General features: G+C 35.1%; 1 protein-coding gene across 1 annotated transcript in view; it reads left to right on the top strand.

Moving 5' to 3' along the window:
* Positions 1-14,177, top strand: part of LOC121388111 (guanine nucleotide-binding protein G(s) subunit alpha) — a 79,733-nt gene that overhangs the window by 27,285 nt on the left and 38,271 nt on the right. The window contains exon 4 of the mRNA XM_041519329.1: positions 644-763. Coding sequence (XP_041375263.1) covers positions 644-763 — 120 coding nt within the window. The remainder of the gene's footprint in view (positions 1-643; positions 764-14,177) is intronic.

Below are 14,177 nucleotides of genomic sequence, written 5' to 3'. Positions count from 1 at the left end.
TTTGATTTGTCCCTAAATGTACTTTATTCAACCATCTTCAGAACCACCATACTCCATTTATTAATGACATTTTGTAAAAATCATTCAATTATGGCAATGGCCCATAATTCAAAAACTAAAATTGCCGAAAGGGATGCCATGGATTTCACTCCATCATGGTTCAGTTACGGTGTTGCGATTGCTAGATCTGGTTCCCAACAATTAATGTAATTTTTATTTATTATCCATATTTTGGGAAATAAGGTCCTTAAATCTGTGACAGTATGCTTTTAAGTAAAACAAACATAAATGTATATTACAAAAGTACTGTCTAAGAGTCTGCTAACATTAAATTTCATGTCACATTTTTCTCTGACCACTGTCGCTCTCATTAGTTTATAGACATGTTAATTTTATGATCTACTGTATTCGTGCAGACATTGATATTCTAAGTAAAAACAAAATTGTAATTAATACTTGTAGCTTTAAACCTTTTAAGAAACTGTTTTGTGGAAATGTGTTACTATGGCTACGTAGATAGAAATGTCTCCTTTATAATTTGGATTGTTAATGCAGGGCCAAGGTCAGAACAAATGGATTTCTAGAAACAAATCTTGTCTTTTGAATGTTATGATTCTAATGAATTTTCTTTTTTTATCCTCAGACAATTACCGGTGCTATGAGCACATTGAACCCCCCAGTACAACTACAAAACCCTGACAACCAATTTAGAGTGGACTATATACAGGACGTAGCAAGTACGCCAGATTTTGATTACCCGGATGTGAGTATGACATTTCAGATTCTTTATTTTTTATCTTGTTAATAAGATCCTTTTTTTTTTCCTTTTTTTTTTTTCTTTCTTAATTTTTCCATATTAATAGTCAACATAGATGGATACCAGATTTAGGCCGAAATTACTGACTTGAAAAAGAACCAGTTTGGGAAGAATTGGTAAATTTTACAAGGACTATGGTTTAAGCATTTGCTTGCCAAGTGCGGATTAAGGTTGAATATGGCATATGCATATATCACATACTGACACTTTAACAAATGAAAAACACATAATTTTAGAGTTAATAAAAAACCCATGATTATTTCTGCTAACTGGGGGCAGCCATTTTGTTTAGTTTTTGTGACGTCCGGTGATATAGCTTGGGGTAAAGTGACGTCAGCTCCGTCCAGTGTAAACAAACGCTCTAATTTACGACAAGGCGATTCGCTTTCATCAACCTGACTTGTAAAACAACATAAATGATTTGATAGTATAATAAACCACTTAACTAAATATATTTCAATTTGCATCAATAGAACGAAATGGAGTTATAGTAATTTTCTTTTTTTTAAAACCAAAGAAAAAAAAAGAATATTATTAGGCCTATTGGTATGCTACATTTGAGCAAAAACAACCACTCACGATACCCAAGTGATAATTTTCTTTTCTTTGGGACTATGTAATTGGTCAGTTTTGTTATTTTAGATGGGAAAGTCTACTTAATAAGGGTTTTACAGAATTACTTACAGTAATAAAGCAGGACGGCTGATCGATTATGATTAGAGGGTTGTCCGTGCGGTTAACACACAATACCCTGTGATCTTAATAAAAGAGGCACGCCTTTTTAGTGTGTCTAGACACAGTGTCTGGGGACCGTCTAAATATACACCTGCCAATCAGGAACCACAGGTACAGGCCATGGAAAGAAAAGACCAATTAACTAAGAAAACACTCCCATTATTATTTCAGTATGTGGGTTAATTTATGTACAAAAAATTATTCAGTTATTTGAACACTTGGACAGTGGTGGTTTATTTTGTATTAAAACTAATATATAATTGTTGCTGGCTTACTGGGATGACTATTATTAAAGAATATTGCGATGCATCCGCAAAAATCAGGTATGTTTTGTTTCTTTAGTTCGAAGACTAATTCCTGACGTGAGACGTTAGGTATTACGTAACCAGCAGCTCGCCAGAGGGGGTGGTGTATTCACTGGGATGGTACAAAATGGCTGCGCCCGTTATATATGACAGTCGTCACATTTAAGCATTTTATTAATTAACTATACGATTATACTTGTTGATATTAAGCAATAATGTGCATTATATATTGTTGAATATGCATACCAGGTCAAATGCCTTAATTGTCCCTTCCTTTAAGGAGCCTTAATTTTCTTATGTTTTGTTTTGCTAATTGAAACGTGAATTTGGCTGCATATTTTCTCACTAAGTTCAACAAATGTTTTGAGGCCGGCTTAAACTCTGCAGAACTATAGTCCGTCCCATCCTTTTATAAAAATGTTTTCTGTAAATAATTTCAATTGGGTTTGATGTAAGAAAAAAGTAAAAGAGTGTTGGAAATAACAGAAAAAGACAATTTGTATGTGCAGTTGAAAAAAAAAATTGGTTTAGAAATAAATAAAACTGTAATACATACCATAGTAAGAAAGCGACACTTGCAGTATTATGCACACTATTTTGGTTTTATGGACTGGTATAGTCTTTCTTTAATGATAAACTCTGATTATTTTCTTGTTGCTCCCTCTGTAGTGAAATTAATCAAATAGAGGTATCTCGTATCAAGACTACTCGTCCATAAAACCAAAATGGTGTCTATAACGCTTGCAGAGTCGCTTTCTTACTATGGTATGTATTACAGTTTTATTTATTTCTAAACCAAATATTTTTTTAATTGCACACAATTTTTTATTTTTTTATTTCCAAAACACTTTTAATTTTCTTATTACGACAAACAAGAGTGAAATTATTTAGAATTTTTTTTATATAAAAGGATAGGATAGACTATAGTATGACATTTTTTTGTCTCATCCTTAAGTGTATATAGGATGGTCATTCCCATGAAATATTTAAAGCTATGAAAGATATTTCTATCTTTCAAGGGGTGGTAAGTTTGTCACTCGGATTTAGCAAGCCTCATCCCAGACCACAATTTCCACCACTTTGTGAATACTGTTTTTATCCCAAATGACCACATATGATGGAGTCTTATAAATATTAGTTAATATAATCAATACCACCAGCAATTGTCTTCTCTTGTTTGTGGAAATTTTATGTTAGCTTTCCATTTCTTTTTATCATATTCTTTTTTTGTTGTTTGTCATGTAATAAATATACTTTCATTTCTCAAGTTGTGTAGGACATGCATATTTATTACAAATCCAGTCCATTGAAGTCATGTCATTGAGAGTCCTTTTGGAGAGAATATTACTTACACCGTGTTAGAATCATGGGATTGATCATAACCTTACTGCACTAACTAGGTTGTAGTGACCTATTCTGGCTTACGTTTACATTTGTCAGTTGAAGCTAGTAATGTCTGAACCTGTTTCGTAACATTTTGGATTCAATTACGAATATACTGTCAAATATCTGAGTAGGCTCATACCCCCACCCTACCATCTAGTTTTATCTGCCCAACAAATACAGGTTTTACCATTTAGTTTTGACCTGAACAGATAATTCTTCACTGAGGCCATTGCAGACATAAGCTTCCTCTTTTTGAACTTAGTTTGTTTTCGTGGAGTTGGTTTGGAATAATTGGTGTTGCAGGATTGCCTGTTGATAATTGACAAAGCCAGACTTCACCATTTTTGCTTGTCTCTTTAACTGGACAAGCTTGCAGGCTTTATTGAGCCAAAAGAATGAAGCAAGGTGTTCAATGTTCAGACCATATAAGCTTCTACTTGCAAAATATTGATTTATGGGAAAGGGGTTGTGTCCCGGTGGTTGAGTGTATCTAGATGAGCTGGCAGTGTTATCTGGCATGAAGGTGTTAACAGAAACCAGACCCATGCTTCTACTGTCTGTGGTTTTATGCATACATGTACGTCTGTTCTTAAGCACGGCTCCCTGGCAGTGTTCACCGATGTGTGTGAAGTTCCGGGATCCAATCCCACAGTCAACATGCTATGTTTGAAGTTCTTCTAAATGTCATTTTCATTTGAAATGTAGGTTGTCACATTGGCGGTTGTAAGTCTGGTGGGAGTGGTGTGGTGTGCAAATGAGAAGAGTGGTTGGGTATTTCAGGGTTGAAAATTAACATGAAAACCATGGTCACAAGTAGGGTCAGTTGAAGAAAAATCTTACTGGCCCTTCTCAAATTCTACTAACCCTCCAAAACAAAGTGGGTTTTTTTTGTTGAATATAATAGCCATGTGCTTATCGTATATAGTCTGTTTGCGTTAAAGAAAACCGATGAATTGGCATATAACTTCATAATGAATAAAGTTAACATTAATACAAAAACATGTTAACTTTTAAACCCATACCAACTAAAAAAAAATTGAAAAATTGAAAAAGAAATCCAGTATAAATAAACATGTTTCTTTACAGAGTACCATTAAATTATACATATTAAATCACATTTTTAATACAGGGTAAAAGATAATGCAGTACAAAGAGACTAAAAGTAGAACTGCGCATGCTTTAGTAAACTAGTCTGGGAGTGGCAGTCCTCTGTGAGTCCTCTTTGTGGTGATGTAAGAGGGATGGAATAAACTTTGCGATGCAAGATGGGTGAAATCTCCAGCAAATGATTTCCTCGGGAGTGGCTGGATTCAGTATCAGTGTGTTTCTTTTTTTAACTAGTGCTATATTTGCCAGACCCAATGGACTACCTTTGTAAAATTCTTAGTCCCCTTTAGCCATTGAAGGTCACCACGGGCGACTGGGCGACTGCTAATTTTCAACCCTGGTATTTGAGGATGTCAAATGAAATCTGCATGTGGTTTTTTTTTTTTTTTAAAGGTGCCTCATTGGAGCTTCCAGTTGAACTTAGTTGAATGTTTGATCTATGAAATAACCTTTTTGGTTAAATGGATTTTAAATTAATATGGCCATATATCTGCTCAGATGCCATGGGCAAGTTGTCTCCACACTCTTCTACAGATTAGTCCTTGATCAGAATATTCTGTGTTTCTTTGTGTTGATTTCTGCTTTTTAATGCTGTTTTTGGTAGTGCCTGTGATTTGTGTAAATGAACTCTGGGAAGACTTAATGGGTGAAGGATGAGCTAGTTGTTTGTTCTTGTAGTATTCGTGAACATTTTACTTATTCCTTTTTGGGAAGTACTGATGCTGTAACTTGAGACACAAAATCATGTCAGCTGAGCAATAGCTTGATTATTGGTCCCAACAAGAATCCATGAGGTTATAAATTCTTTGGAATCTACGAGAACCATAGCTATAAATATGGTAATGTTTCGGTGTCAACAAACTATTGACAATGCTATGTCAATATAATTGCTACCTGGTTAAAAGATCAGTGTGCTCCATCATGGCAAAAGTGTATTCTAACGTGTTGTCACAAAATCACCATAATGTGACACATTTCCTTATGTTACAGGCAGGGTTTTATCACCTATATTTCTAGACTCCGACAATGGGCACCATTCCCCACCTCTACAAAGGCTATTTTTTATTCCAAATTTTGGAATAAAAAATTCCCAATCTGAAAGTTAATCTCATTCACTTGACAAACCTTCACTCCGCAATAATGTTTTGTAATGCACAATAGATATATTAATTTGAATAAACACAAGTGCATGTATATACATATATATAGCATTACCTTTTTAATTCTAACTTGACTTAATAAGATGTTTTTGAAATGAAACTGAAAATTCCAAATTTTTTGTAAAACGATGCTAAAATTCCCAATTTCAAAGCCATGGGTGTCAAGTCAAATTTTAGAAATAAAACCCTGATATGGCTTTAGATTACTTACATCAAAGTGGAGATGATAAACCGTGTGACCAAAATGCATATGTCCAAAATAATAACGCGTAAATTAAGTAGACTCCAAAATATTTCATTTTAGAACCACTGAAATATTAAATTTAATTAGATTAAAATAACTTGAAATGCATTTCTGAATACTGACAACTCTACAGCAGCGGTTAATGACAGTACTGAACTAAAACAACCTTCCTGCACTTAGAAAAAACAGAAGTCCCCGTTGTTCTCAAATTAGTAAGATCTAGAGCCCAGGGGCCCAGTTCACTAAACATCGTAAGTTTACCTCTGCTACTAGCAGTTACACCAGTTTTCATGTGTTTGTCATCTATTTCACGCAGAAAATTACAGCATTACCAGTGTTTCTGCCAGAAAGAAATTTTTGGGTATGGCACTATGGAATTGAATGCAACCACAGTCAACAAGGGGTATGGGGGACCTCCCCGAGAAAGAAAATGGGTTAAGTTTAGGGTTAGGGTTAAGAAAATCATACAGTAATGATGAGAGTAATTAATTTGGTCAAAAACTTAACTTTAAAAAATTATATTTTGGGTATGGCGCCATACCCGTTTTACCCTCTGGCAGAAACCCTGATTACAGAAGCTGGAGTTTGTTAAGGACAAAAGAAAATGAAATATGTGTTCTTGAAACTATATTTGTTGAACTACATGTGTTATAGTAATAAGAATTGTGGTTTAGTCATAGATTTTCGTTTACTTGCAAAATTAGGTTTACAATGTTTTGTGAAATTGAGCCCTGATGTTAGCATGTTAATATGTGGACAAATTTGGTGCAGAAATATGATATCTTAAAAACCATCTGTCCTTGGTCCATCACATACATGTAGCTGCATTTTCTGTACTTTGTAATTAACAAGCTTAATATTTTACAGTTTATTAATTTTTTTATTCAAGCTTTCGTTCTTATCCATAGATGGTCTACCAAACTGCTGTTTATATCATTTGCAAGGAGTGTGATACCCATTTAAAACTAAACAATGAAATGATCTTTCAACAGCTGAAAATCTTACGTTTTGCAATGGTTTTAAATAAACTTTAAAATAAACTAATTCATTTATTACAAGTGATGTGTGTGGACTTCAGAGAGAATTTAAAAGAACTTTTAACGTTATAATAAATGTAGTTAAAACCGGACAAAAAATGTTTTACTAAGTGGTAGTAAAATAAGTACTACAAAATGATATTGCATACATTTTATTTTCAATAAAGGCTACTTCAATTTTATATAAAAATTTTTTTTGAAAATCCTGCATTAAAATTGCCTTTTGGTTAAAAGGATAAAGGATCAAGAGTTAAGCCTCTGGAATAGTGACATAGTGCGTATGATTTTCTTTTGAATAGTAATATAATTTGTATGATTTGTGTTTTTTGTATGTACTGAAAACTTTGAAAGTGATGTCACATATGTCCAAGCTGTGTTTTTGGATAAAGTTTGAAAAGTTTAGCATCTATAGGTATTTTGAGGGACAGGACTTAGCCCAGTGGTAAAGCGCTCACTCAGTGCATGGTCGGTCTCGGATCGATCCTCATCGGTGGGCACATTGGCCTATTTCTCGTTCCAGCCAGTGCACCACATCTGGTACATCAAAGGCCGTGGTATGTACTATCCTGTCTGTGGGATGGTGCATATAAAAGATCCCTTGCTGCTAATCGAAAAGAGTAGTCCATGAAGTGGCAACAGCAGGTTTCCGCTCTCAATATCTGTATGATCCTTAACCATATGTCTGACACCATATATCTGTAAATAAAATGTGTTGAGTGCGTCATTAAATAAAACATTTCCTTCTTCCTTCCTTCCTTCTATTATTTCAAATACAAAGTATACACTAAACTACATTTAAACCATAAACAGCTCCTAGTTCATAATTTTATTATGAAGTTGACCTTTACGACAAGTAGTACAAATACATGAAAATGGGTGCACTGATTAAATAGCCATTTGTTGGTTAATCAGTCAAGCTCGTACCTGTACGTGTCATGTGACTAAACGTACGAAGAAGGATCTCCCTTATGACAAAGCCTTTGATGAAAGAGCCTGCAGGATGGGCAGTAACTTAACACATGTAGACACAGCTTCTTTTTCGGTTGCCAAATAGTGTCTGCTGATGTGATTCAGTGGCTAAACTTAGAAACTGGTTACTGTTGCCCCAGGTGATTAATTCCAGCTTATTTGTTTACCTCAATGATACTTTCCGTTGCTAATTTAGAACGTACAGATTCAGATCATGTTAGCTAACTATAGTACGGTGGATGAAAAAATAGTCCACGGTTGTTGTATGCTGTATTATGATAGATATTCAAAACCAACATTGTGGTCTATAGATATTCTTCAAAAGGATTGTTACTTACCAATTAAATGCAGTTATATTCAGCATCTACCCGAGAGAGTGGTACAATGTGACTTACGTAAAACTGGTCGATTTCAAATTCATTTGCTAGATAACAGGATATTGTGAAGTTATGAGTGGGTGTAGACATTGAATTGGGAGATTAGGATCATGTGGAATCCTAAAATGGTGTAATCTTGATATTTTGGGATTCCATCTTGCACTTCTGGCCAAATGTTCCTCGCAATACAGGTTGTTTTTTTTTTTAATATTTAAAAAAACTAATACAGAAATAAAAAAGAAAGAAAGAAGTTTTATAAAACAAGTACAATGGGCTAAGAGCATAAAATGACTAAATATTAGTTATTTGAAGAAAAATGAATTCTGTTTTTGTCGGAGGGAAAAATCTATGAAAAAGAATATAATGAACCAGGAAGTAATTTTCTGTACATAATGATTATCAGTTAAAGCAGAAATTCAATAAGCGTATTCTATATGCAACTAAGACCATATATACATGTACATGTATATGTATATATATATGTATATAGTATGTATATGTGTGTGTATATATATATAATATATATATATATATATATATATATATATATATATATATATATATATATATATATATATAATATATATATATATATATATATATATTAGTGTGTATTTAAAATAAAATCTTGGTCAGCACTAAGGATCTTAGTTTAAAGAATACACATCTTTTTGGACTCTCCCTATCTTTTTCTCTCTCCCTCCCCCCCCCCCCCCCCTCCCCATCTCTCTCTTTCTCTTTCTCTCATGTTCTGTCTCCCCTCATTCTCTCTGTGTAACACTCACTACTCTCTTGATATCTTGATGTGTGACTCGTCAAATGAAGAACATGAAGAGTATAACAATAGCACAATATTCTTTTAAGTTGATGTTAATTATTTAATAATGATACATACTCGTCAATCATTGGGGCTGTCTATCCATGAGATTTGTTGACAGCTAATGTGAGAGAAGCTGGTGGTGTTAATATATGGCCTTACCTGGGATGGAGCTTAGGGCTTGTACTGGGGTGTGAACCCAATACCTCCTGGCCATAAGTACATAAAGATGTCTGTCAGGAAACATTTAGTTCAGTATTGCACCACGATTCGCTATGCAAGTTTCAGAGATCGCTACACAATTCTTTAAAACATTAAACAGTAGTTGTTAATCAATTTTCAGTTGACTAAAGTATCGTTAATAAAGATTTAGAAAACAAAATGTTCCCTGTCTGTGTATCCTTCAAGCACCCAACCAGTGCCCTACGACTTGTATATCAAAAGCTGTGGTATGTGATATCCTGTCCGGTGTCAGACAGTGCATATAAAATATCCATGACTCCTAACTGGGAAGAATGTTGCAGGTTTCCTCTGAAGACTACTAGTCAAAATTGACATCCAGTAGCCAATGATTAATTAATCAGTGTGCTCTAGTGGTGTCATTAAAAAAAAAAAAAAAAGCCTTTTAACTTTGATACTTTTTGTTCCTGCTGCTGCTATTTATATGGCAGCTAGTACATTCACTCAACATGATGATTAGCCGTACACCTTACACCTCCTCCACTTGCAGTTAACTGTTTGCACTGCATATTTGATTGACCTCCTAGGTGAGAGATGTAACATGCACAACAGTCACTTGGAAATGATAGCCCAAGTCTGTATTTAGCCACGCAGGCATAAATTTAGCTACATGTACAAACAGTGCGAGACTGATGGTTCTGCTCCATAGTGGAGAGCAAGGATATTTTAATATACATAGCTGACACATTGGCTACATGTGTACCATGTCGAAGGGATGGCAGTGATGAATCTACCAGAAAATTGAGAACACTCTTCTTGTCATTTGAGAATCATAAAAAAACAGAAAGTATGTGTAGAATATAAACATGAGCCCAGTTATTTAGAGCATGCATTGTAGTTCAATAGTTCTGTTCAACGTACTGTGCTAGCACAACCCTGTGATATACAACCTGAGTCAGCTCCTCCATTGTAGAATTATCTTCCATAGCCCCACATAGGTAGACCATCATCCTCGATTCAAAGCCCTCCATTGTAGTTCAGTTAACGCTGGGTTAGTCTTAATGTTTATTTTCCTTTTAATTATTTTTGCACTAATACAAACTGAACTGTAGATTTGATTATTATTGGAGACCTTTGGTTGTAAATCAAGTCTCGACATTATGTTTTCAGTTATTCATGTGGATCAAGTCCTTGGTTTTCAAAACTTTCTGTTTAAAACTACTTGTTAAGCTCCTGGCCAGTTTATGTTGGTAGTAATACATGTTTACCTTTTATGCGTTTTTGAACATCCATGCATCCTGTTTACTTTTTTTCTGGTTGAAAAATAAAAGATGACTTAAAACAATTATTTACAGAAATTTATTTATATTATGGTAGTTGTGCATCTTTGCCCACTATTGACTTTGAAGTGTCTGAGGGACCAGATATTTATGGCATATAGTTTTAAAAAACCATCACCACTACACAAAAAGAAAAGAAAAAAAGAAAAAAGAAAAAAACAACAAGCTAATCAAACAATAACAACAAAAATCCAAAGCCCTTAAAAACTCATCAATTTGTTACTGGGTATAATAAGACTAATTATTTGGTAGCCTGTGTTATAAAAAAAACCCTAGCCATTAGAGCACGTATAGTATTGTGGAAGCCCTCATCGTACTAAACATTACTGCTGGAAATTTAATACTCAGTGGGGGGAATAGTATTCTCCAACTTGATTTACAGTGTCCTAATTTTATAAGACAGTCTTATTGTCGATAAATTCGAGAAGAATACACAACACATAAAATGTGCTAAGATGACCGAGTATCTTTTGTCTTGCTGACATGTCCATGTTAACTCGTGCAAAGCAGCACATCTACCAAATTGTCTTACAAGATTCGTAATTTATACCTAGATATTTTTCTACATATTGTAATACCATCGTTTGTTTCAGGCTTACACGGATTGCACGAACATTTGTTTCATTATGTATTGATAATTGTACAATTTTATATAATAGCATAAAACAATTTACCATTTTTGCCAAAAAAATGCTGCATGAAAAGTCCCAGGAAATGGCTTTTAGTTTTGTTTTTCAATAATAAAAAAAAAATGGTTATGCATTGAACCAAATTAGGTTATGCAAATGTTTGGAGGATGCATACACCTTTTTACGGTTATGCAAGTTTTAGTTTTGAATTTGTGAGAGAGAGAGAGGGGGGGGGGGGGGGGGGTAGAGAGGGAGAGAGGGGTAGAGAAAGAAAGAAAGGGAGAGAGGGTGAGAAAGAGAGTAATGACAGACAGACACGAACACACTTGACTTTATGAAAAACATTTAAATTATGTATTAAATATTGCAATGTAAAATTTAACATTTTAGTCCTTTTCATTTCATGTCTGATAATGCATGGTGTAATTGTTCTTATTCCATTACACCTAATTGTTACAGTTGCCATACATATTTGACACGGTTAAAACAATGAGTTCAGAGTATTCATTACATTTGAATGTAGGAGTCTATTTTGAGAAAAGTATATTACGCTCAGTAAAATGAAATACTGGTAAGCAGAAATGGTGACACTAGCCATTTATTTTACCAATTTGTTTTTTTTTAGATTAATAGTTAGATTTATATGTTAGTGGCTAGAAAGAAAGAAAGTAATGTTTTATTTAAAGACGCACTCAACACATTTTATTTACGGTTATATGGCGTCGAACATGTGGTTAAGGACCACACAGATAATGAGAGAGGAAACGCGCTGTCGCCATTTCATGGTCTGCTCTTTCGATTAGCAGCAAGGGATCTGTTATATGCACCATCCCACAGACAGGGTAGTACATACCACGGCCTTCGATATACCAGTCGTGGTACACTGGCGAGAACGAGAAATAGCCCAATGGGCCCACCGACGGGGATCGATCCCAGACAGACTGCGCATCGAGCGAGCGCTGTACCACTGGGCTTCATCCCGCCCTAGGTTAGTGGCTAGATGACGGTTAGTGAGATACAAGCCAGTGTAGTAGTTGTTGGTAGTTGGTGAGAGATAAGTTGATGTAGTGGCTTTACACCTCGCCGTTAAACGTCACTGGTAGAGAGCTGGTACCGGGATGCAAACCCAATTTCTCAATAAACCATTAACCTGTGTCCTGGACAAACGGCTCCAGCATATATGTAGACGAGTTCACTGCCAAGGAAAGTGTGCTTAAACCTTAATTGGATATATACATGTAGGCCTCGAGGAAATTGCAATGATCATTATCTTGTTCTCTATTTGAACAATATCAGGAAACTCCGAGCCAATGTGTGACACAGATATTACCTGCTGATACGTTTCCCAGCACAAATTGGCAGGGAGAAATTGAAATTCAGGCTATAAACTGATCAGAGAAACTAAAGAACAGATCTAATTAAAACTTGGTGCTGTGAAGCTCATCATGCATTGATGGCCGCGTTGTCTATTTTTAGTCTCCGACGCTAAGGAAGGTCTCAAATCACAGTTATACAGGCTTCCTAAGTGTGTCTAACCTGAGCTTGAAGTTGGGAATTGATCATTTCCTGTGATATATTTAGTTAGTTGTTAGATCTGCTGAGACTAACTAGACGCTGTACTGGTGACTAATTCAGCGTCAATATTAAGCATGTGTCTTTCTGGTGACAATGGTAGTCAAACAGTATGTGTTAATAACCAGTGACTTCATCATCAGTATTAAATCATTATGTATGTCTTTATGGAAATGGTAGTTAAGTAGCATGACAAGATTTTAATTATTAATAATGTGCAGTAAAAATGGTTAAATATAGATCTTTCCATTACTTGAACTCTTAATGTTGTATTTTAGTATTAAACTTTTACGTCTGAAATGTCAGAATACTTCACTTAGTGAATTAATAATGAATTCCAAAATTGTTATATTTGTTTTTCTTAGGTGCAGGATCTCATTAATCATTCCTTCACTCTTACAATGGCGCCATGACATAAATTCTATGTACTAGGTACCAGTATATATGTAAAATAAAGCTCACCGCTTATATATATTTATTTTGACATGGGTTGGACATTGATTATATTAATGTGTACGCTTCGTGTTGAGACCTGCATGTAATAATAGAAGCCGGTTACCTGGTGTGTTACCAATGGATTAACCAACTACCGGGTACATACACTTAGCTATGCTGGTGTTATTTTGTTTGTGAAATATATTGATATTGAGTACAGGTATGGCTGACTGCCTTATGTTCCATTCAACCTTGATATTGCTTGTACACACTTGGTCATCCATTGTGGGCATGGCTGTGGCATGCTTCCAGTGTTCCAAAACTTAACCCTTTTGAGTTCATGTCATTTCATTTGTTTAACCACGTGCTTGTTACATATTTCTGTAATGAATCTTTTGCTTCCTTTTGAACCGTATGTGAAAAACTGCACAGTGACCCTACTTGTATCACTGTATATGACAGAGTCCAAAGATGTTGCAATTGCTTACACACTTGGTCATCCATCGTGGGCATGGTTCCAAAACTTAACCCTTTTTAGTTCATGTCATTACACTTTTTGTTTATCCATGTGTTGGTCAAATATTCTGTAATGAATCTTTGTGGCCTTTTGAACCTTGTGTGAAAACTACACAGTAACCCTACTTGTATCACTGTACAAGACAACGTCCAAATATGGATGACAAGATCATGACGTTACATCCTCATGATTCATTCAGCTGCTTCAGCTATATGTAGTCAGTGCTTCCCTCAGGATGATACATCCAAAGACTGGTTTGACAAATCTCAACCTAGCTTGCACAAGACAGAGCTCAGTGGATATTTTGACATTAGTGATGACATGCACTCATGAATCACTGTAAAAAGCATACAACAATTTGCTGACTGAAATCATAGGAAATAATTGCTGTGCTACTCAGACAACAAATAGCATTTAAAAAGGTGGGGGGGGGGGGGGGGGGTATGGTTCTGATTTTTCTTTCCCTTCAACATCCCAACCAATGCTTGTCCCATTACTGGCGGATCATAGATCATGGTATGTACTGTAGGTTCAAATGTTATCATGGCAA

The sequence above is a fragment of the Gigantopelta aegis genome, chromosome 14 (genome assembly GCF_016097555.1).
Source record: "Gigantopelta aegis isolate Gae_Host chromosome 14, Gae_host_genome, whole genome shotgun sequence".
NCBI lineage: Eukaryota > Metazoa > Mollusca > Gastropoda > Neomphalida > Peltospiridae > Gigantopelta > Gigantopelta aegis.
The sequence above is the reverse complement of the archived record's forward strand: the minus strand, read 5'-3'. Positions and strand labels throughout refer to the sequence as shown.